The following is a 24,829-nucleotide window of genomic DNA, read 5'->3' as shown; positions in this document are numbered from 1 at the left end:
CGCGGACCCTATGCGGCGCACCATAATTTTACGTATGTCAAATGAAGAAGTTTGTACGCTGGTGTCTGCTTGATACCCAAAAATTCTACAATGAATGTACTATTAAAATGTATAGTTGATAAATTTTTGGCTCGCCTTAAAATATTAAAAATCCATACTTTCTTGCCGCGGACCCTATACGGGGCATCTAAATTTTACGTATTTAAATGAAGGAGTTTGTACGCTGGTGTCTGTTTGGTACGAAAACATTCTGCAATAATTATACTATTAAAATGAACAATCAATAAATTTTTGGCTCGCCTTAAAATATTAAATATCGACATAATGTCTCCGCGGACCCTATGCGGCGCACCATAATTTTACGTATATCAAATGAAGAAGTTTGTACGCTAGTGTCTGGTTGATACCAAAAAATTCTACAATGAATGTACTATTAAAATGTATAATCAATACATTTTTGGCTCGTCTTAAAATATTAAATATCGACAAAATGTAGCCGCAGATCCTATGCGGCGCACCATAATTTTACGTATATCAAATGAAGAAGTTTGTACGCTGGTGTCTGCTTGGTACCAAAAGATTCTGCAATGAATGTACTTTCAAAATCTATAATCAATAAATTTTTGGCTCGTCTTAAAATATTGAATATCGACATAATGTAGCCGCGAATCCTATGCGGCGCACTATAATTTTACGTATATCAAATGAAGAAGTTTGTACGCTGGTGTCTGCTTGGTACCAAAAGATTCTGCAATGAATGTATTTTCAAAATCTATAATTGATAAATTTTTGGCTCGCCTTAAAATATTAAAAATCGATACTTTCTTGCCGCGGACCCTATACGGGGGATCTAAATTTTACGTATCTAAATGAAGGAATTTGTACGCTGGTGTCTGCTTGGTACCAAAAGATTCTGCAATGAATGTACTTTCAAAATCTATAATCAATAAATTTTTGGCTCGTCTTAAAATATTGAATATCGACATAATGTAGCCGCGAATCCTATGCGGCGCACTATAATTTTACGTATATCAAATGAAGAAGTTTGTACGCTGGTGTCTGCTTGGTACCAAAAGATTCTGCAATGAATGTACTTTCAAAATCTATAATTGATAAATTTTTGGCTCGCCTTAAAATATTAAAAATCGATACTTTCTTGCCGCGGACCCTATACGGGGGATCTAAATTTTACGTATCTAAATGAAGGAGTTTGTACGCTGGTGTCTGCTTGGTACCAAAAGATTCTGCAATAAATGTACTTTCAAAATCTATAATTGATAAATTTTTAGCTCGCCTTAAAATATTAAAAATCGATACTTTCTTGCCGCGGACCCTATGCGGCGCACCATAATTTTACGTATGTCAAATGAAGAAGTTTGTACGCTGGTGTCTGCTTGATACCCAAAAATTCTACAATGAATGTACTATTAAAATGTATAGTTGATAAATTTTTGGCTCGCCTTAAAATATTAAAAATCCATACTTTCTTGCCGCGGACCCTATACGGGGCATCTAAATTTTACGTATTTAAATGAAGGAGTTTGTACGCTGGTGTCTGTTTGGTACGAAAACATTCTGCAATAATTATACTATTAAAATGAACAATCAATAAATTTTTGGCTCGCCTTAAAATATTAAATATCGACATAATGTCTCCGCGGACCCTATGCGGCGCACCATAATTTTACGTATATCAAACGAAGAAGTTTGTACGCTGGTGTCTGCTTGATACCAAAAAATTCTACAATGAATGTCGATATTATCTATATATAATTTGGCTTACGCTCTAATTAAAATTGAACTATGTAATGCACAGATAATTACGCTGTTGTAAGTGAAAAGATTTTTTGTGTAAAATAATGTCTCGATATCTTTTAAATTCTAAAATGCATTAATTTCTAAAATATATTGCATTGATGGACGTTTCTAAAAATATAATTTCTAATTTATCATTGAATCTACAAGGACTGCTTGAGTATGACATAACGATGCGCCTGACAGTTTCACAATTCTTGATTTGACCTGGAGATTCTGCAATCGTGAGATCTTGGAGTATAGTAGGAGGCAAAAGATCGATCGATCTTGCCAATCGAGAAGAAATATTGAAAACCGCTGTTTCAGGATTCACTGCGTCCAACGATCTCACTTTTGCAGTTTTTCATCGATGCTATAAGTAGTGAAACAATCTGGTTTACATGTGCAATTTTACATCCAATTCGTTAATGAATATAATCATAGAACTGTTCAGATTCTTTTCAAACTATCTAGATATATCAGTGATTAACAATATAAAGAAAATAAAAATGTACAAATATCCGACAGGTGATAATTAAGATATGTTATTTTTTGTGGCCAGGAATGATTCCTACATAAATTCATTTTAATCATAAAACGCGATTATATGTGAGTAGAGAAGATATAAAATATTCTGGTATATGTATATTATTATTTTTCTCTTAAGGTTTTAGATAAATTATATAATAATATTTAATAAATATTTTAGGAAAAAAAATCGTATTGTTTTGAAGAAATTTGTCAAAATATCAAAATTATTTTTTCTAGAATGATAATCAAGAGGAACAATTATGAATTGATATATGTAACATTAATACATATATCTTTAAACAATGCATTTAGGAAAATTAGAGTTGCCTTGAATATCCAAGCAAACAAGTCTGTAGAAACTTCTTGCGTTGTAATTTTTAACAATTATATATAGTATCCAAAGGAACAGTAAGCGGAAACGCGAGTTGCGAAGTTTAGCGAAATAAGAATCAGGAGAAATCTCTCTTTCGAAATTTAGAATAATTACACATCTCTCCCGTAATGTATTATTAATTATATCTTAATTGTGTTTAAGGATTATCTTTTCTATGTTTATTCTATTCTCATTTTTGCTTTTTATAATAATTTTACTCACATCGTGCTCCAATTTTTCTACATATAAGTATGCGAATCGGTAGCGCCAAATAACGAGGATCGGATGCTGGGCTTTTTCAATATCGTCTTCATGGCGTCGTAAAAACAAAGGCGCGACATGTCCTCTGCAAACCACTTTCCTATTTGATTTATATCTGATATCTCTCCGAATATCTCAGCGATATCAGTGTGTTAGTTAAATTTTATTTTTTATTTTATTTTATTTAAATTTTATTTTTTATTTATTATTTTAAATTGTTTTTATTTTTTCTTTCTAAACACAATTGATAATTGTTGATGAATGCGATTCTTTTATTCGAATGTGAAAATCATCCGAAAATAATCATCTTCTTTCGGTATGACGACGTTGACGATTAAGTATATTACTCGTAAAATGGAAAGAGACGTTATGAAATAGCATTTCAACAAACGCGTCAGTCCTCTGTTTACAAAGCTCTACGTCTGTCCGTGTGTGCGCGAGATGTAGAAATTACGTCGGACAGAAATGAGAGAAAATGGATGCAAATGGTTCTTTTATTCGCCTTTGAGAGAAGTGTCCGTTAATTTCTCTGAAACAATTTCGTGCACTTGACGTTTGCTGTCGGAATGGTTCAACGGGTTTGTTTTGACTGACCCACTTTTCTCTTTTGATCCGTTTATTGTTAGGATATCGACCGCAACGACAACAGGACGTGCAATGCATATATAATATTTACAATTTATTTGAATGGTTGTTTTAAATCCATCTCTTGTTGTACTTATTTGTTCATTTTAAACTAGGAGAATTATTAATATGCATAAATAAATCCATGAGTGTTGATGATATTCTTTAATATAAAGATGTAATTTTAGGAAAAAATATCTACATCATATACATATATAATATATAATACACATACATACATATATTCCAAGAAGTTATTTATTTATATTTTAAAATATAATTATTAGTTAAAATATATAATTATCAGTTCGACACGTGTCGTTAAACATCAAAATTGATTTTTGCGTTTTGCGCATTAATTATTTTAACTCACACGGCGTGCTTTCTGATCCAATTGACGTATGATGGGACACGTGTGTAAACGGAAGGATACTTCGTGTTAGAGCAATTATGTGACCACGAGACGATTCCGACGAGTTTTCCATCGACGGTGAGAGGACCGCCGGAATCACCCTAAAAATGAAAAATGCATTGCTTTAATTTGGTGATCTAAATATTACAATAATTGAAAATTACATTAATTGAAAAAAATCACGCGAAAATGATATTATTTATTTTTTCAGATTAATTCAATATATGTATATATTAATTAAATATGTCTTTTTGTTAATATAAAGTTAGCTCATACATTCCTTTTGTAGTTAATTTAATTACACTGATAATGAATAACAACGCACTTTTACTTCATTCGGCCTAGCTGTCGCACGATTTTGCTGCCAATTAAATTGAATTATAAAACGTGACGAGGAGAACCGAATGTGCTTTATTAATGATACGAAATAATCAACGGCGCGTGTCGATCAATATACTATAATCGTCAAACATTTCTCGCGCGCATCAAAAAATAAATTAATTGATAAATACAGTGTTGATAAATAAAAGACAATCACGATGAGTGCACGCAATACAGCTGTCACCGATGAGATAATGATATCTCGAGCTTTTCTTGTTATCGGGATACATTTGGAGTTTGGTTACGTTATTCAACTCAAAGTACACGAGTTACATTGAGACGTTGTGCTCGGAAACCATTAGATAGAACGGTGAGTTGAAGCTTTGCGTGTGAGAAGAATGGTGCGAGTTAAATAGTTAACGACTCTATCTAGGCAGACAGCGTTAAATTGCACGTGCGGCTAGTACTAATGACAGCTATGTTACTGCAACGCTTTGTAAATGGTTTACCTTGCACGCGCCCCTGTCTACAGTTGGATCGTATGCGCAGATATGCGTGTCGAAAATATTTTTTTTACCCCCGTATATAAATTTGCAGTAGGATTGGTCAGCTATTTGAATACTAGCGACGTTTAATTTCTTGGTCCGGTTTCCGTGGTACTGTAAATGCAAAGTACAAATTGAGTGCGTATCTGACCTATTTTAAAATCAATTTAAGATGCGATTTTTCTCGGAATTTTTAATTTATCATTAATAAACGTCTAACTGCTTAAATTATTAACACTCTTAAATGGAATTAATCACTGATGGCACTGATGACACTCTTAAATGGTATTATCACTGATGGCACTGATTTATAAATATTTATAAATATTTCACTGATTTATAAATTTATAGCATTACAAACAGTATAATCTCACTGATTTCTTAGTGAAATCTTATTGCTACAATCAGTGAAACATGTAAAACGGAGGAGCAGAGTGTGAGTCTTTTCACTGAAGATCTGCGTGAGCTACTGCCTCATCTTCCGTCTTAAATCTTGTCACTGCTTTAATCAGTGACATATTCACTGATTCAATTTAAGAGAATGAAGACTTACCCTTAATAGGCCGTATCCCGACACGATTGCTACTGAATTAGCCTTCACAGTTTGATCTTGCTTCGGTAATACGACAGGAAATACCAAAGTGGAAAATTTAATTGGTGATTTAAGCTGAAAATAAATGTTTTATTTTTACACATAAACACGCTCTTGATTTGATCTTAATTTTCTAAATCGCGCTATATGAAAACGATTTATTGTCTGCACACATCGACATTAATTTAACTAACATTACCTTAAATAAGGCGATATCGTTGCGCGTTGTGTTATAACGATTGTATCCTTCATGTACGTAAGAGGACTCGATGGAGTGCACCGCGTGCGGTTTTTCTAAATCTATCGTTCCCACGACAGCCAAGATAAACTTGACATCACTGGAAAGGATATCACGTAGAATATACTCTTGTAGAATAATTTATATTCTCAAAGTTTTCCTTGAACTTTCAGTGTCGTACTTACGCATTCACGCAATGAGCGGCGGTCAACACATACTTTTGATTGAGTATAATTCCACCGCAGAAGTGATGTCCTGTGATACTCTGGAGAGAAACCTGAAATAATACATTTTGTATTATTTCAGGTTGTGACAATTCGAGATACAGAAATTTTCCGTATGTTATTATAGCATGTGTATCGTCTATCTTTACTTGATCTTTACTCTACTCTAATTGATTCAGCTTTCTCTTCAGCTTACTGTTGAATGAAAAAAGTTTATTTAAAACTCGATCAGTTCGAAGTTTGTCGCAATGCATATTTATTTTGATACTTTTGAAACGAAACGATTAATATTATGATATTTTAATAATGATTTGTTAATAATTTACCTGATACGGAATTTCACCTGGTTCAGCATTTCTTCCTCCCACAATTCTGATATCTAATGCACCTGTGTTCATAACATTTATTACGTGATATTTATATAAGTTTAGTAAATTTATTAAAATTTAAGTAACTATATACATTAGAATTCGATTTGTTTTCTACTCACCATGAGAAATAGACAAGAAAGAAATTAAACATAATAATGTTAGCGTCATACTTAGTCGTCCTCTGCTTCGTTATTAGTATTGCTCCGAAATGTATGACATTTACGATGTAAGTGGGTATTTATATAGTCGATCAAACTATATTTTTTACGTTGCAAGATTAGATAGAAGAGAAATCTTACATATTTACTAATCTTAACTTTAAAGTAGCCCTTGATGTACTATCTCATTCATGACTTATATTGTCATTGTTTCTAAATATCGATTTTTTTTATCTTTAAGACATTGATACAAGATATCGTACAATTTATTTCTTATCTATTCAAATCTGAAAATAAATATATACAAACAAGGATATGTTAAAGCAGTTTTCAATTCTTGCATAATACTAACAGATTCTGTACGATTTTCTAAGGTCTCTTAAAAATATTTGCTACATAATTTTATATTTTCGTGACTCTTCGCATACTCCGTCACAACTTCGTAAGCTTCAGTTTTAAAACTTTAATACTGTTATATGAAGTATACTTCGCATCTCAGGATTACCGGCTGAACGTGACACACAGTAGAGAGAGCTGAATATAATGTCACGGCAAACTTGTAATGTGGAAGTAACATACCAATGCATCTCGTCGAAGTTTACTACGATTAAGAACTTTGGCAATATTGCATAATCTATAATAGAGTATTTTAAGTTGGATAGGCTTACTTAGTGCTTTCCCGAAAAAGCTTATATATTTAGTAATCGGAAGAATAAATATTATTAGTATTAATAATCACTAACGATTTTCGTCACACTCTTCGCTTTTCGAAGTTTTTGCGAAACTGAAAAACTTTGGCAACTTTTTTTATACAACACATAATTTATAAGAGAATTTTAGGATCGATAATTATTTGGCACTATTCTGAATGTTGATCCTTAATGTTCTGAATAGATTAGAGGGAAAAATATTTATAGAATATTATCTCAATACTGAGATAATCGCGATTGACGCTATTCTCTTCTCTCAAGCACACGATTGCTAAACTCACATTCTTGTTGGCGTTTTAATACTTTGCCGAAGCACAACAGAGACCTTGTTGCGAGTTATTTGCGGTCTAAAGAACGTCAAGAAACAGTGAGATAGTTCGTTTCGCTGTTGCCCATCATATTATCGCGACAGAGAGAGCGAGCCATTTGAATTTGCATGAGGTTGCATGCTGGTGGCGAGAGGAAGGGAAAGAGGAAAAGAGAAGAGGAAAGAGAGAGAGAGAGAGAGAGAGAGAGAGAGAGAGAGGAAGAACAGCTGCTGCGTTTTATTACATCTCGCCATTTATCTCGCGGCACTTCGCATTCTGGATTAGCGATAATTGCTCGCCCGGTTATGCACCTTCATCATCGATTTTTGCTCGCACGACACGATCGGGCTTTTAAATTTATTATTCTGCGAAAATTCTACGCGCGAAAAATGTGCGTACGCTTTTCGTGGCCCTTTCTCTCTCTCTCTCTCTCTCTATAACCGCCATCGTATGAAATAACACCGTACCTTTATCGATTACGTCTATATCAAATACGTCGCTCTCACTCCCGGGGAAAGTTCGCGCGTGTGCATGCAACATGGGTACAGACTTACTCGAATTTGCAACAAGTACCAGTTCGATATCCTGTAGAGAAACATTGAAGGATGAACCTCACGTAGGTTCCATAACGTTCTTGTTACCCGGAGTTGGCGGATTTCGGTACGGTAGATAGATGTAACGAGGACCAGATGTGGAAGATTCGAAATTCACCAGCTCTCAGTGACTTCGAGGTTTGTATAATATTCGAGCTTGTTGAAAAATGAAGATAGAGAGTCTCGAAAGAAGGAGAAGAGCAGCGCATCACTACGCCGATATTAGCTATTCATACCAATGTTAAGTCTACGTCGGGATATTACGACAAGTCAAAGGTACGACGGTTCATCCCTCTCTGCATCCGGGTTTTAGGCTCGTGCAAACTTATCGAACGCTCTTGTACGTGCACCATCATTTTTTAATTCGCGCATGTGCGGATTCGTGAGTTTACGTAAAACGATCGGTTACTTTCCGATCAAACGAAAGAAACTACAATGCGGAGAAAACTTTACAGAGCCTTCAGATATCGTAACAATATTTGCGATTTATGAGGAAAACAATTTTCACGGAAATTATTGGATCGGTCGCATAAACACGATAGGAATATTCTTGTCGAGAAAATATCGCGGAAGATGAAAGCTCACGTGGGTGGATAGTATGCGCTTGCACAGGAAACGAGCTTTCGATCCTCTCTCAAATCCAATATGTCCGCGTGATGGATTCTCGTTCAACCTGGAACGACCGAGTGCGGGAGAGCGAGACTAATCGCGTTCCTTATGCGCGCGTTTCTAGCGCCGATGGTGCGCCATTATTCGATTCATCGTGTATCGATAAATCTTGATCGCGATGGGAGTTTCTTAATCCACGGACTTATCAGACTTGACGCGAGGCAGGAGACGCTCTTTTGGAAAGATCGGCTTTCATTACCTTATCATGATTAATTAATACTTTAAATGAGGACGACGAGTTAAGTCGTACTTCATCGCTTTCGTAACTTACACGTGCTACGTTTTATATCTTCAAGATTTTTATTTAGTTAGTCGGGAAATTGTAATGGTATCATATCGATTTGAGCTACATTGCATTATCATGTTATTTAGCATACTTGACCTACATAAATGAGACTTTTATCTTTTCAGAGTACGTTCTCTTTTCTGAATAAATATAATCAATGCAATAATATTCGTTCGCTGCAATCTTTCTGGCTTTATTTTTATTGATTCATCTGGTAAATTTGTATTTATGATTTTTTTATTTATTGATATCCTATTATTATATTTATTCTTGTTATTTATTCTTGTTAACGGCGTTCATTCCAACAACGTAATCTACAGCAGCGCAAGCTTCGTTGAAGCAGAATATAATATATGATACAACGTGGGCGCGACACGGGACCGCAAAGGAAGATAACTCCCTCAGGGTGCGAGAACCATAATCACAGCCGGCTTGCGCAAAGAGTAGGAGTGTCAGACGGGCTCGGGCAGTGGATCAATCATCTAATACGAGCCATGAATATTGTACATGTTCAATTATAACATTGTGAGCAGCGACTCGCGCAAAACAATTTGTTGGCGAAAATACCGGTTGGCTAAAAATTATTCACGCTCGGGTTAATCGATTCGTGTGCCACTTAAGTATATTATCATATAGCCGTTATGCTCAGAACAGCTCGCTCTCTCTAACTCGAGGGATTCAATATTACAGCGTCGTAATTCTCGGCGCCTGAGATACGCGCTATATTTCACGAATAAGTGGCGGAAGTGACGGAAACGAACTGCCGGATATTCGCCGCATAGGGTAGTCTCGTTTCCCTCCTTTGCTTGCCTTGAAATGCAATGCAATCCAATCTTTGGGTTTGAGTATCGTTAAAACTACTCGTCTCTATACTCTACCGGATTTCATCCGTGATCTCTTTCATTCTTTAAAGTGGCACGAGTGAACCCTCGATACCGCTGCTACATTTACGGTGTCAGAGGCGCGTATGATGCATTTCTAAACGTGACTGAAAGAAGCTACGATATCTCTCTTTCCATCAATTTTCTACTCCGACTCTGTAGTATTTTATTTCGCACATTTGCGATTGTCATTTAAACTTTAATATCTTTCAGCAAACTGTGTAGTATTTCGATTTCGGAATCCAATACTATACTTTCGTTGAAGATATACTGTTTGAACTTTTAAGCTCAGACGAACTTTTAAGAGTTCGCGCTAAAGAAGACGCAAGTTTAGTAAAAGAGAGTAAAAAAGGGAAGGTTATTTTCTCGGTAGAGAATATCTCTTTTCAATCAAATTAAAGCTTATACATTTACGTTTTCAACGCGATACAATAGTCGCTCTGAATATCTTGAATATGTAATGCATTATATACACGTTCTTATAAAAAGAAATCAGAATCGAGAGAGAACAGTTCCTTTTTATCGCGTGAAAAGTGTGATGTAAGAAGCGTGCCCAAGTATTCGTCTTTGATTTTTCTTTTCGATATCGAAAGATTTTCTCTGGCGATAGAAACGCAACGTCTACGAGCTCGCATCTCGGGAGCCGCGAGATGGATTTGGACGAACTCAAACGCTTCCTGTTCTTTGCTGATAACTCGGGGGCATTGATAGTTCACTGAGCGTAAAAAGGAAAAGTGATATTTGAGCAGGGGGAAAAGCGTTCCTTTCGAACGTCGTCGATACGAGGAATTTTTTCGATAAACGGGGTATCTCGCGGAGAACCTCTCGTTGCTTTTCTCTCGCGCGGCTTGGCACGCGGTCGGAAGAACCGCGAGAAAGAGACGAGCTTTTCGCCTATTTTTTTTCCTCTTTTTTCTCTCTCTCTCTTCCTCTCTCTATGCACATATTTTCGGCGGAAAAAGCTTGATGAGAAATTCTATGAGCGCGATAGCGCGCGGCCATAAACGCGGCGCGATGCGTTTCCGGTATATCGGTGCTTCACATCAGTGGCGGTTTACATCGGACCCGCACCATTTTTCTCACTCGCGGTTCACCCTCGCTTTTTATCTCGCCCAACCCCTGTATGCTTTATTTTTTTTGTGTGCTTTTGTGCTTACAGTTTTCGGACTATTAACCGACATATAGCCGTGCATTTTGCTATGCAATATATTTTGCTATATATATGTACTGCTGTCAATGGCGCAGTTAACAAGTTCAATGAAAGCTTTTTTTTGATATGTGCTACTATTACCTAGTTTTCAATTTATTTTTTAATACATGTATAAATATCGTCTTTTTTCCTGCTACGAAATGTGTAGTCATGTGTTTGATTGATAAAAAAAAACTTGGTCACTTTTTTATTATTCATTTTGCACAGATAAAACGATGAATAGATAGAAAATTTATTATATCGAATATCATATGATAAATTTGACTAGGCTAGGCTAATATAATAGCATGCTGAGCTACTTTAATAGATGCTATGCTGCATTGTATATGCGAGTTAATATATTCTGGAATGTGACACGAGACTCCTTCATTCGAGCAAGTCACGAAAGGAATGCAGACACATTATAGTGAGAAGATAAATGCTATCGAATCACATACTTGTTATTAGATTATGATTTTTATATTTGTGATACTGCAATGATCAAACAATTTATATGCGACATGTGTAGTGTAGAATCATTTTTATTGAAATCCGACATTTGATGAGTTTTTTATGATTCAAACTCTTACACAAAGAATTTCCGGCATTAATATAAAATCTCTACAAGTTTAATTTATTTAAATTTAATAGAAATTTTAATATGACCACTTGATTAATATGTATGTGTTTTAATAGAATTAATTTATACACGAGTTGTGGGAGAAATTGTTTGATAAGCATTTGTCATTAAATTACATGCAATTTACGTTATACGCTCGCATTGTATACATTCACGTTTATTCAATTTGTCATCAGAATGTTTACTATACAATATGCATAATGACAATTTTATATAGGTATATGTATTATATTATTCTTAAATATTTATTTTATCAACACAATATAAGTATATTTAAACTATCAAAAATAAACATATTTAATCGTAGTATGTGTTAGATTTTGACAATATTATAAATTAGCTTTCCAGAAGCTTTTAGCTTTCCAGAAGCTTAATCAAAAGCTTTCCAGAGCTTAATCAAAAGCTTTCCAGAGCTTAATCAAAAGCTTTCTTTTGTTTGGTAAATTATAATTTAGTATTATGTAAATACATAACAATCAACATACATAATCAAGTTCAAGAATGACTTAGTTAGATGGAGATGAGTATGTGACTTTTACGCTACTCTATGGGTAACTCATAACAAGCTTTTGCAGCTTGCAAGCTCCGCAAGCACCATTCTGTATTATCGAGGGAAGTCTTCTTTACCTACTTGTGAGCTTTTATCAAAAGCTGTTGTTGTAGCATCACAAATCATAAGTATATTCTTATCATACTGTGCTCTTATCAACTGTAAATAAACACTATATATTTATAAATATTTTTTTATAAATAAAAATAATATATAAAAATGAGTAATATATTTATAAAATAATATATATCTAGAAAAGAATGATACTTCGTTTAAAGTTAAATTCATCATTAGATTGGATAGAATTTTCTGCCATAAATATAGAAAATCATGTATCCATCGAGTGAAATTAATTCGAAAGCTTTCTTAGAGAGGACACTATGATAAATTATTGCAAGCTTGTTCGAAACTTTTAAAGTTTCTCTAGATAAACAAAAAAAATTATGATATATTAAATTACAAAAAATCCCTCCATTTACAACACATCTTTATATTATGTGTATTAAACGAAAAAATTTGTAAGCCCCAATCTATTTGGTATAAAAGTAATCTGCATATAATGTACTCTGAAGAAAAAAAAACAATAAATTTTTGGCTCATTTAAGAATATTAAAAATACATACTTTATTGCCGCAAAACCTATAAATCTCAAACTTATATTATGTGTATTAAATGAAAAAAACTTGTACGCTCGAATCTGTTTGGCATAAAAGTAATCTGCATAAAATGTACTACATAAAACAAGCGATTAATTTTTGGCTCTTATTAAAATATTAAAAATCGATACTTTATAACCGCGGTACCTAAAATACCCAGACTCATGTTATGTGTATTAAATGAAAAAATGTATAGGCTCAAATCTATTAAATATAAAAGTTATCTGCATAAAATGTACTATTAAATAAACCAAACGATGAATTTTTGGCACTTATTAAAATACTAAAAATCGATACTTTAAAATAGCGAAACCATTATACCTCAAATTTATATTATGTGTATTTAATGACAAAACTTGTAGGCTCGAATCTATTTGGTACAGAAGTAATCTGCATATAACGTACTATTAAAAAAAACATACTACTAATTTTTGGGTCGGTTTAAAATTAAAAATCAATACTTTATAACCGCGAACCCATTACAACTCAGATTTATATTACGTAAATTATACCAAAAAGTTTGTAGACTCATGTGCTCTTGGTACCAAAATGATCTGCAAACAATACACTATTTATATATATATACGATTAATTTTTGGCTCGTTTTAAAATATTGAGAATTAAAATTTTTAAGCAGCGAATCCCATACGGCGCAAATTTATAATACGTATATTTAGACCAAAAAGTTTGAACGCTGGTATGCTTATGGTACCAAAATAATCTGCAAACAATACACTATTAAAATATATATATACGATTAATATTTGGCTCCTTTTAAAATATTAAAAATTAAAATTTTTAAGCCGCGGATCTCATACGGCGCAAATTCATTTTACGCATATTTGATCAAAAAGTTTGTAGGCTAGTATGCTGATAATACCATCATAATGTGCAGATAATGTACTGTTGAAATATATGAAAGATTAATTTTTGGCACGTTTTAAAATATGGAAAATTAAAATTTTCAAACCGCGGACCCCATACGGCGCACAATTATATTACGTGTATAATACCAAAAAGTTTGTAGGCTGGTATGCTGATGGTACCATCATAATATGTAGACCATGCACTGTTAAGATATATGAAAGAATAATTTTTGGCGCGTCTTAAAATATTGAAAATTAAAACTTTTAAGCCGCGAATCTCATACGGCGCACAATTATATTACGTATATTGTATCCAAAAGTTTGTAGGCTGGTATTCTGATGGTACCATCATAATGTGTAGACAATGTACTGTTAAAATATATGAAAGAATAATTTTTGGCGCGTCTTAAAATATTGAAAATTAAAACTTTTAAGCCGCGAATCTCATACGGCGCACAATTATATTACGTATATTGTATCAAAAAGTTTGTAGGCTGGTATTCTGATGGTACCATCATAATGTTTAGATAATGTACTGTTAAAATATATGAAAGAATAATTTTTGACGCGTCTTAAAATATTGAAAATTAAAACTTTTAAGCCGCGAATCCCATACGGCGCAGATTCATTTTACGTATAATAGATCAAAAAGTTTGTACGCTGGTATGCTGATGGTACCATCATAATGTGCATATAATGTACTGTTGAAATATATAAAAGATTAATTTTTGGCTCGTTTTAAAATATTGAAAATTAAAATGTTTAAACCGCGGACCCCATAATGCGCACAATTATATTATGCATATTATATCAAAAAGTTTGTAGGCTGTTATTCTGATGGTACCATCATAATGTGTAGACAATGTACTGTTAAAATATATGAAAGAATAATTTTTGGCGCGTCTTAAAATATTGAAAATTAAAACTTTTTAGCCGCGAATCTCATACGGCGCACAATTATATTACGTATATTGTATCAAAAAGTTTGTAGGCTGGTATTCTGATGGTACCATCATAATGTTTAGATAATGTACTGTTAAAATATATGAAAGAATAATTTTTGGCGCGTCTTAAAATATTGAAAATTAAAACTTTTAAACCGCGAATCTCATACGGCGCACAATTATATTACGTATATTGTATCAAAAAGTTTGTAGGCTGGTATTCTGATGGTACCATCATAATGTTTAGAGAATATACTGTTAAAATATATGAAAGAATAATTTTTGGCGCGTCTTAAAATATTGAAAATTAAATCTTTTAAGCCGCGAATCTCATACGGCGCACAATTATATTACGTATATTGTATCAAAAAGTTTGTAGGCTGGTATTCTGATGGTACCATCATAATGTGTAGACAATGTACTGTTAAAATATATAAAAGAATAATTTTTGGCGCGTCTTAAAATATTGAAAATTAAAATTTTCAAACCGCGGTCCCCATACGGTGCAGATTCATTTTACGTATAATAGATCAAAAAGTTTGTACGCTGGTATGCTGATGGTACCATCATAATGTGCATATAATGTACTGTTGAAATATATAAACGATTAATTTTTGGCGCGTTTTAAAATAGTGAGAATTAAAATTTTTAAGCCGCGAATCCCATACGGCGCACAATTATATTACGTGTATTATACCAAAAAGTTTGTAGTCTGGTATGCTGATGGGACCAAAAGAATCTGCATACAATACACTATTGAAATATATATACGATTAATTTTTGGCGCGTTTTAAAATAGTGAGAATTAAAATATTTAAGCCGCGAATCCCATACGGCGCAGATTCATTTTACGTATAATAGATCAAAAAGTTTGTACGCTGGTATGCTGATGGTATCATCATAATGTGCATATAATGTACTGTTGAAATATATAAAAGATTAATTTTTGGCTCGTTTTAAAATATTAAAAATTAAAATGTTTAAACCGCGGACCCCATAATGCGCACAATTATATTATGCATATTATATCAAAAAGTTTCTGGGCTGTTATTCTGATGGTACCATCATAATGTGTAGACAATGTACTGTTAAAATATATGAAAGAATAATTTTTGGCGCGTCTTAAAATATTGAAAATTAAAACTTTTAAGCCGCGAATCTCATACGGCGCACAATTATATTACATATATTGTATCAAAAAGTTTGTAGGCTGGTATTCTGATGGTACCATCATAATGTGTAGATAATGTACTGTTAAAATATATGAAAGAATAATTTTTGGCGCGTCTTGAAATATTGAAAATTAAAACTTTTAAGCCGCGAATCTCATACGGCGCACAATTATTACGTATATTGTATCAAAAAGTTTGTAGGCTGGTATTCTAATTGTACCATCATAATGTGTAGACAATGTACTGTTAAAATATATGAAAGAATAATTTTTGGCGCGTTATGAAATAGTGAGAATTAAAATTTTTAAGCCGCGAATCCCATACGGCGCACAATTTTATTACGCATATTATATCAAAAAGTTTATAGGCTGGTATGCTTATGGTACCAAAAGAATCTGCATACAATACACTATTGAAATATATAAACGATTAATTTTTGGCTCGTTCTAAAATAGTGAGAATTAAAATTTTTTAGCCGCGGATCCCATATGGCGTACAATTATATTACGTATATTAGACCAAAAAGTTTGTATTAGGCTTGAATCTATTTGGTACAGAAATAATCTGCATATAATGTACTGTTAAGGAAAACAATCAATTAATTTTTGGCTCTGTTTAAAATATTAAAAATCGATACTTTATTAACGCGAACCCTATATAACGAAGAATTATACTATGTGTATTAAACGAAAAAATTTGTACGCTTGAATCTGTTTGGTATAAAAGTATTAAAAATTGATACTTTATAACCGCGGACCTATAAAACTCAGACTTATATTATGTTTATTATATAAAAAAACTTGTACGCTCGAATTTGTTTGGTATAAAAGTAATCTGCATACAATGTACTATTAACAAAAAACAAGCGATGAATTTTTTGCTTTTTTTAGAATATTTTAAGATGAAACTTTGTAGCTGCGAACCCTACACTGCGCAGACTTATATTATGTATATTATATAAAATAATTTGCATGGTCGTATTTATTTAATATAAAGAGCCAATAATTTATCCCTTGTTTTTTTCAATAGTACGTTGTTTGCAGATTATTTTTATACCAAATAGATACGAGCGTGCAAATTCTTTTATTTGATATACATACATAATAAAAGTTTGCGCCATATAGGATCCGCTGCTACAAAGTATCAATTTTTGATATTCAAAGAATAGCCAAAAATTTATTGCTTGTATATTTCGATAATACATTGTATTATATATATAAAAGTTATCTGCAAACAATGAAATATATTATTCGAGTTTTAAGCAGTAAACATATTATTTGTAATATTATTTATAACATTTTTAATTTTTATAACATATTTTTATTTTAAAATTTAATTAGCAAATTAACACTTTAATTATCTGATTTCTGAAAGTCAAAAAATATTAATCAAATTTAAACAAACTTTATATAAAAATATCATTTTGATAATATCATTCTTTTTAATATAAAATTGAAGAATGGCGCGCGCGTAGCGCACGCTTGTGTTGTTCTAGTTGTATAAAAAATTTTAATTTATGTAAATTTAATTAGAAACATATAAAAGCAATATAAGTACAATTTATACTCTATTATGTTTTGCAGTTATATTTTGCTAATATGGCAAGTAAAGTAAATTAAATTGCATTAAATTTTAATGCAAAAATCTATAAAGAGAATTGTTTCTTACTCCGATATACTTTTATAGATGCTTATATCAGCAAAGCAGTTTACATGCCCATTTGACTTTATTTCCTTCGCTTATATATCCGCTATAATTGCGTATCGATTCAAGTTGATACATGTTTCTATCGAGGGGCCTCTAGAGAAGCTAATTGGTCGATCAGACCTTTGCTGCGAACCCGTATTCGCTGTTACGACAATGCGATTTACATCTATGCCATGGTCCAGTCATGGTCGAATCAATTCTCTTCAGGAAACGTAGAAGGATCCCTCTTTTCGAGGGGATTCGAGCGTGAACCGCCAGTTATCTGAATATTCGTCGATAAAAAAGCGAATTTGAAGAAGTAAGAAGAAGTAAAAGATTATAAAGTTTCCATGTATATATATGTGTATTACATTATAATCAACTAATCATTTTAAAGTCTACCTTGAATTTTCAGTCATTAAAAATGTGCGCCACAGCATATAAACAAATTTTATCTTCGCTACTGTTTATTAATTACAAGACGCTTAAGTATAATTATTTTCTACTTATTTTTTAATATTTCTTTTTGTTTCTGAAGCGGTATATAAAATAATTCAGTTTTGAATACTGCGAGACTCATCGATAATCGATATTATGATACTCACATGTGACATTCAAGCGCTAATATTCTACCGACCTATTTATGAAGATAGGCTCTTGACACTTTATTACGGATTTACTACCAAGATCAACGACTCGATAATCTCACGGTAATACTGTCGTAAAAAAAAATCTAACGTGCGATTTATTATTGCAGTGCGCGGCGTGTTTTATCGCTCCGGCCCGTTCTTTCTGCTAAGCTCCACATGGAGTACGCTTTGGCAAACGTAAAGACAGAATCCCCAAGGTACTGCCTGATCTATCTTCTGCCGACAGTCTTCTTCCTATCCTCCTTTCCCGCCGCATATAACCACCCCCGTCGCTCTTATTTATTTCTTTCCGTCGCGCGGAAAAAATTTCTCTCTCCCCGGCTCCTTGTTTCGTTTAGCGTTCGCGTTTTTTACATTTGAGAAACGAAGAGAGAGGACGGCTTGCAAACTCGGCAGCAGACGCTCCGCACTTTTGCGTACGGAGTGCTCGTCCTGGAATATCGAGGCTAATGTCACGTAACAATGAAAAGTGATTTCATCTGACGGAAGTACCATTTCGACGGCTTCATGGATACCCTAAAAATCGTATTTTTTATGAGAGACAGAGACTGGAAACTTTTAACGAGCTCGACGACGATTGTTTCCTCCCTTTCTACACGTTTGCCTAATACAATCGTCCCGAGAACGTGTTCAGTTAATGAAAAGTCTGCTTTATAAAAAACAAATTGGGGATTCCATGGATGTGAAGTTGTAACAGATTTAACAAAGAGTTCCTTTTAATGGTGTTCCGTAATTATTTCAATGCAATGAGGTTGAATAATGTTTTGCGGTACTGCCGCGTCTTCTCATCGAGAGAAGATATTAGCTTTTCATAAGAATTTTCATTAAATTGGAGCACAGCTCGAGACTTCGCACACGTTTGAGAATAAAAGGCGCTTCAATCTCGCTCGCTCTCTCGAGGGTCGAGAAACGGTTATTGCTGCGGTTACCTTGAATATCCCGTGCTTGCGGAACTTCTTTCTTCACGCGAGATTGCAAAACGGATGCGCGAGTCTCCCGAGATCAGGTACAGTTTTCTTTTTCCTTTGCCTTCGAATCGTTACAGTCTATCATTTATTATAAAAAAATCAACCCCGGCGATATAATCACTCATTCAGTCAGGATTTATAAACTAAGGCACGAGAATATTAACAAATATTTTTGGAGAATTTCTTTACTAAAAGGAATATTCGGAGCACGAATATATGCTCGTTTGTTTTTGCCAACCCATATCGGTCTATCTACATTTTAAAAAACCACTTCTGTGATGTACATCCGCTTCAGTCGCGTCCCTTCTTCTCAGTGCGAGCGTGCGAGAGCTCTCCCTTGAGAATCTGCGGTATAATAACGTTGACATAGCCGGCGTAGCGCGCTAAATAGGCACCCACCATTCCGTCGTTCCCATTCCTTATTCTCCTCCTCATATTTCGCGCTCGCGCTTCGCTTACATTTCTCTGTGGCCTCTTCAAGACGTCGCGTCGTAAATCCATCTCCCGCGCTCTGTATATATTTCTCGCGCGGGTTACGTGCATTATTACGATTCCTACGTGGTTCCGTTTTCGTATTAGGCATAGCCGAGACGCGATCAGCGAGATGAACATTCAGGCGTTGCGCGCTTTGAAGAGTTTATGCGCTGCCAGTCAGTGTTCAAGTTTCTTGAATTTTTGGTAGCAAACCGAGCTGTTAAAAATCTTTGCATATTTTATATATCGACACATGTGACTCTTGTACACTGAAATATAAATCCTCAACTCATCACTGTCAGTCACTGTCATTCAAGTGAAATGATTCTGATTATTTCTGTATACGTAGACATAGAGCTCGCTTCTTAAATCCCTCCCTCAAGTATTTCAGATTTATCTTGATCTACCTAATGTATGTTACAACCGTATTTTTATATATCTCTCTGCAGTCGAGAGCGTACTGTTGTACGTGAATAGGATACTGTCCAACGATAACGCTGTGATAAGACCTCGTGTAAAGGAAATATAATATAATGGATACTACATTACAATCGTTGGCCTTAAATAAAAGAAAGAATGTTTCGAAATGTAAGAGAAATTTAATATCCTTCAACACGGTGTTTCTATTATCACTCTTTCCGGCGCCCCTCAGATTCCGAAGGGGGCTATATCGTTTTACGGCATCCTTCGGCTGGTTATTCCGCGGAGTAAACCATGGGGTGCCGCGCGGGATCAATCTCACTGCAAGAACAATGGAGGCGTCGTATGCATTGATGAAAGTCTTCCGTCAACCCTTTGTAGATTCAATGTGATTCCTGTAACGTCGGCGACGACAACGGGGGCTGAGAGTGGCTTCCAGCATCATTTCGGGGGTGGAGGAGGGTGGCTGGCGCTACAACTCTTAATGGAGGCGCTTTCGCATCACGGTGTCGTCCTCGGCCGCCGAGGTCTACAATTTACGACCATTTACTTAATTGATTCGTCAACGTCTACGCGACTAATGCGTTGCGATGAAAAAACGTCAGCCCTCTATTTCTTGTCCGCGACGTTATGTAATAAAAGCGTGGTGTTAGAAATTATCGAGCAACGTGCGAAAATGAGAAATTTTTAGAGAGTTTTTGTTCGAAATTGAATTTCGTTTGAATGAAACAATTTATGATTAATAATTAAGTTTTGTTTAGATTTAAATGAGATTACAGAGAGAAAGAGAGAGTTAAAAGCGCTCTTTAAAATAGCAGATTGATCCCTCGGTGAATGCGACTGTGACACAGGTGTCCCTTCGGCTTGTACCTTCGACTCGTTTTCACGGCGGATTTAAAGCTATCCGTGAAGAGAAACCAGTTTACGGGCCGTTCTGTCCCGCTCTAACGCGATCGCGTTAAAACTCAATAAAGGGCTTTGCGAATTCGATGAGAAAAAAAAGAAGAAAAAATTTGTGTCGGCGGTAGGTTCTTTCTTTCGTCTAGAGTTTAGAGGAAGTTCGAAATAAGAAGGGGTCCATTTCCGTCATGGACGAAGGCGAAGAAATCTCTCGAAGATGTGGGATTCCGATTCGACGGATCCTTGAATTGTCCGTGTACGTAGCTTCTATACGTATGTATACCCGATACATATGTAAGTCGCCGAAGTCGTCGGAGTTCTCAAGGGAAAGTTTCGGGGTGTCCCGACGAGTCGGGGGAGAACGACGGAAACTGTCGGCGAATTACCAACGTAGATGACTCTTCGGTGGTTGTTCGGATGCGCGGGTACTCGCCACCAACTTGCGGCTGGACGGAACAAGTCTTAGGCCATGACGGACGACGTTGTCCTATCGTGAATTCCAAACGTTTTATCTGCAGCACTCGACAGACAGAAGGATGCAAGGACGAAACCGCAGACGAAAATATAACCCGTCCTTGCGTCTCGCTCAAAAAGATAACGTCATGATTTTAATATAGAAGAAGACTGCAATGCTATCTTAATATTCGGAATAATGAAAAATGTTAATTATGCCGTATTAAGATTATTCTAAAACTATCGAAATTACTGTAATAAATAATTTTAAATGATTATTTTTAATCTTGTCTGTCTGTGCGTTTGTTAAAAAAAATGACACGTGTCAATATATCTTTCAAGCGTTGAGATATCGATTATTCTAATTATCTCACGTCTGTAGGAAGAACTTTTCACCTGTTTATAAATTGATCTTTTTTTGCCTCTTCTGGGATGTAACAGCATACACTTGCGAGCAAAGTTTTCGCGTAAACACTAGAATAGAGTTCAAAGTGGTTAAAGGGTGCTCGGATCGCGAATGTCTCTCTTTACCTCTTTACATCGTGTGTAGTAGATAATTCTCGATTCAGTCAGACTGACAACGGGACGCTCGTACGACGTCGCCCACACCTGTAAATCATGGGCGGAAACTGCCGGTGGTACCAGCAAAAGACAGCCACTTTTCAAGAGAGGTCTCTACATCAAGTTTGCGCACAGACTCGCGCCACACTCGTATATTATCTCTCGATGTTGCACGGCCACGCACCTCTCACGTTTCCCATTTTTCCTGCAGTTTAGAAGTGGATATCGAGGCGCTGGATTTTACCACCGGCGGTAGTAGCTCCCGGGGATTTCGAGGGTAGTAAAGAAGATTTCGAAGAGGTCGACCTTGGGTGAGATGATTCGTTAGATTGACGTGCGATAGAGATAGAGATAGAGAGAGATGACAGATTACTTTCGAAAGTAAAATTGTGATTGGATATGTTGTAACAAATTTAAAAATTTCGACGAACTAATGCTTATTTTATCGTCACTCTCATAATATAAAAATGTTTCAATAATATGAAATATTTCAAGATATATTACATACGTATATTTTTATGCTATTTTTTATTATGACTGCCGAAATAATAAATTTATGAATTATATATTGCTTCAAAAAATATAAAGTAGACAAGATATAAAAGAAAATAAAAAGATGATTATTTTAATATTAGTCGATTAAGTGAAAAAGTAATAAAATATAATTATTTTAATATTGGGTGGCAGAGATGAACATAATTTTATGTCACGTAAATAAGCGTTTTAGGAGCATTGCGTTGAGAACGAGAATTTCTTATCGTATTACTTCGTTCTTTTTATTGCAATTAGGGAAAGAAGATTGCAGCCAAGAGGATAAGTATTTACTGAGGAAATAAAGAAGATTGTTTAGTCTATAGAGTGTCGCGTTAAAAAACGAAGCATTAGGAACGATTTAACATCGATAGGGGTCCTGGCACCTGGGTGTGCCATTAAAAAGTTCTCTTTTTCCACATCATCGTGATTCCATATCCCATCCAACTTCTTCGATACTTTGGCGAATTCAAGAGTTTCTCATGAAGAGTTTTCACATGTCTACGATGAGATCCCGAGTGTTCCTGTAGGGGTGATTGCATTTCAGTAAACGCTATCAGTGAAACTTAACCGGTAAACAAGAGTTTCTATTTGTTCTCTTCTTTTTCTACGTTGATACAATTTTGTAATTCGACGTGATATCGAAGTGCTTTGAGAGAAAAGAGACCATGGAAATACACCGTACAACTTTGTACTTTTAATCAGATGTGCACGTAAGCGTTGCACATTTAGCAAAAAATTCTTTATGTAACATTGCTGTATAAAATTTCGCTCGTTCGTTCAATGAATCTTTTGAGGCTAAAATTGATATGGGTAACGTTTTCGTGGTGGATATTAAAACACCCTATTAATACGAGACTCACGCACCGGCCGTTGGTCATCGATACGCAGCCGGTGGTGACGTTCGTCCTTTAATTATCGCGGATAAATCATCGCGTCGTATCACCCCTCTTTACTTGGTCAGCGCTTTTCTTTCGCTTTTATAAGCGCAAAAGTGCTATATAATATTTAATGATAATATTGAAATACAGATTTTTGCAGTTTCCTTACAAATACTGTCTGAATAGTCATAGAGCTTTTAGTAAGAAACGATATTTTTTTTTTGAGAAAGTACGCTGAGCTATCAGCGAAAAGGCCATTTCGGTTCGCGTTGATTTACCCTATAGCAGTTAGTCATTGTTTGGAGAAGAAATGCGGCGCAACCCTACCAATCTCGTCCGCGTTTTTTCACGCGCGTTTCCTGCAAGCTGCGTATTTATTCGTGCGTATGTCGACGCTGGGAGCGTATTGTTGCGAAATTATCGGCATTGTCATGCGCGACTCGATTTATTTTGTCTATTCGGCGGAAAAGTGCTTTCATTTGCGTGAAGCGACGCGGGACGGGTGGAACATGTCATAGAGGAGGAGAAGCGAACGGACTGTCGGGTGAACAGAGACGTGGACGAACGCATAGTTCTACCCCTGTCGTCCTCCGCGTCCTCTGACACAAAAGCTCTTAATTCGACAATGCGTTCGCCGAAAGGGGACAATAGTCTCAACTTTCGGTAAATAACGATTCCTTCGATCCTCTCGGCACTTGGTTTTCTTTCTACCTTTCCGTCTTCGCGAATGACGTTTCACGTTCCACAAACACCAAACGGAAACTTTGTACGCGTAAAAATCCATCAGAAGCGAGATTGCTGACAATGTTTTGATCCGAGATTATTTAGAATAATAAGCATTCGCGAGATGAATCTCCGAAATAATTAAGGAGGGGAAAAAAATTAGGATTATTTTTTTCCAAGGCTGTGTGCAATGTCAGAAACGTGATTCGAGCGTGCAAACGACGAAGAATTCGGAATCGGATTAACGAGAGCGATGGGACGCTCGATTTCGTTTCCCGCCTGTTTCGAACCTTTCATTTTTCGTCCCTGCGGGAACGTCGGGCCGGTATTTGCATTACAAATACACCTTCACCGAGGTTTTTCTCGTTTCATTAAATTCGCTTTTTCCTCGGAGACGTACCTCTTCTTCGGCCGGTCCTTCCACCGTCATGAATGTACTCTCGAATTCATTCCCTTCTTATATAAAATCCGGAAGGGTTGTATTAAGAATTCTAATTCCGCGGGAAAAGTTTGTCGCCACCGAATGTAGAAATCGTTTGTTCGAAGAACGTGCGCCGAAATAAGATATCATAGCGTTAATTGTCAGTCAAGGAGCGCTCTAGAGGGCTATTCTTGTGAAAAACTTCACGATTCTTTTCTGTGCAATAAGATTATCTAAATATAAATTGCTAAAT

At 35.1% G+C, this 24,829-nt stretch overlaps 2 protein-coding genes across 2 annotated transcripts in view; one reads left to right on the top strand and one right to left on the bottom strand.

Moving 5' to 3' along the window:
• Hwt (SH2 domain-containing adapter heavyweight) overlaps positions 1–24,829 on the top strand; it is a 160,578-nt gene that overhangs the window by 46,343 nt on the left and 89,406 nt on the right. The window lies entirely within an intron of this gene.
• LOC145935430 (chymotrypsin-2-like) lies at positions 3,856–8,283 on the bottom strand. The gene is made up of 9 exons (XM_083036769.1): positions 7,188–8,283; positions 6,950–7,078; positions 6,406–6,731; positions 6,242–6,303; positions 5,877–5,968; positions 5,653–5,791; positions 5,415–5,528; positions 4,826–4,975; positions 3,856–4,096 (listed from the first exon to the last, which is right to left on the bottom strand). The coding sequence occupies exons 3-9, from the start codon at positions 6,452–6,454 to the stop codon at positions 3,953–3,955; spliced, it is 750 nt and encodes a 249-aa protein (XP_082892895.1). The 5' UTR covers positions 6,455–6,731; positions 6,950–7,078; positions 7,188–8,283; the 3' UTR covers positions 3,856–3,952.

This window comes from Prenolepis imparis, unplaced genomic scaffold, assembly GCF_030444845.1.
Source record: "Prenolepis imparis isolate NDT839.2.m4 unplaced genomic scaffold, iyPreImpa1.0 SCAF_4, whole genome shotgun sequence".
NCBI lineage: Eukaryota > Metazoa > Arthropoda > Insecta > Hymenoptera > Formicidae > Prenolepis > Prenolepis imparis.
Note: the sequence above shows the minus strand (reverse complement) of the source record. Positions and strands in the feature narration are given on the sequence as shown.

Coding starts and splice junctions, on each gene's coding strand:
- LOC145935430 (XM_083036769.1), bottom strand. CDS start 6,454: ATGACGCTAACATTATTATGTTTAATTTCTTTCTTGTCTATTTCTCAT. Junction 5,969..6,241: donor CAGGTGAAATTCCGTATCAG/GTAAATTATTAA, acceptor GTATTATTTCAG/GTTTCTCTCCAGAGTATCAC. Junction 4,976..5,414: donor CGGGATACGGCCTATTAAGG/GTAAGTCTTCAT, acceptor TTGCATTTACAG/TACCACGGAAACCGGACCAA.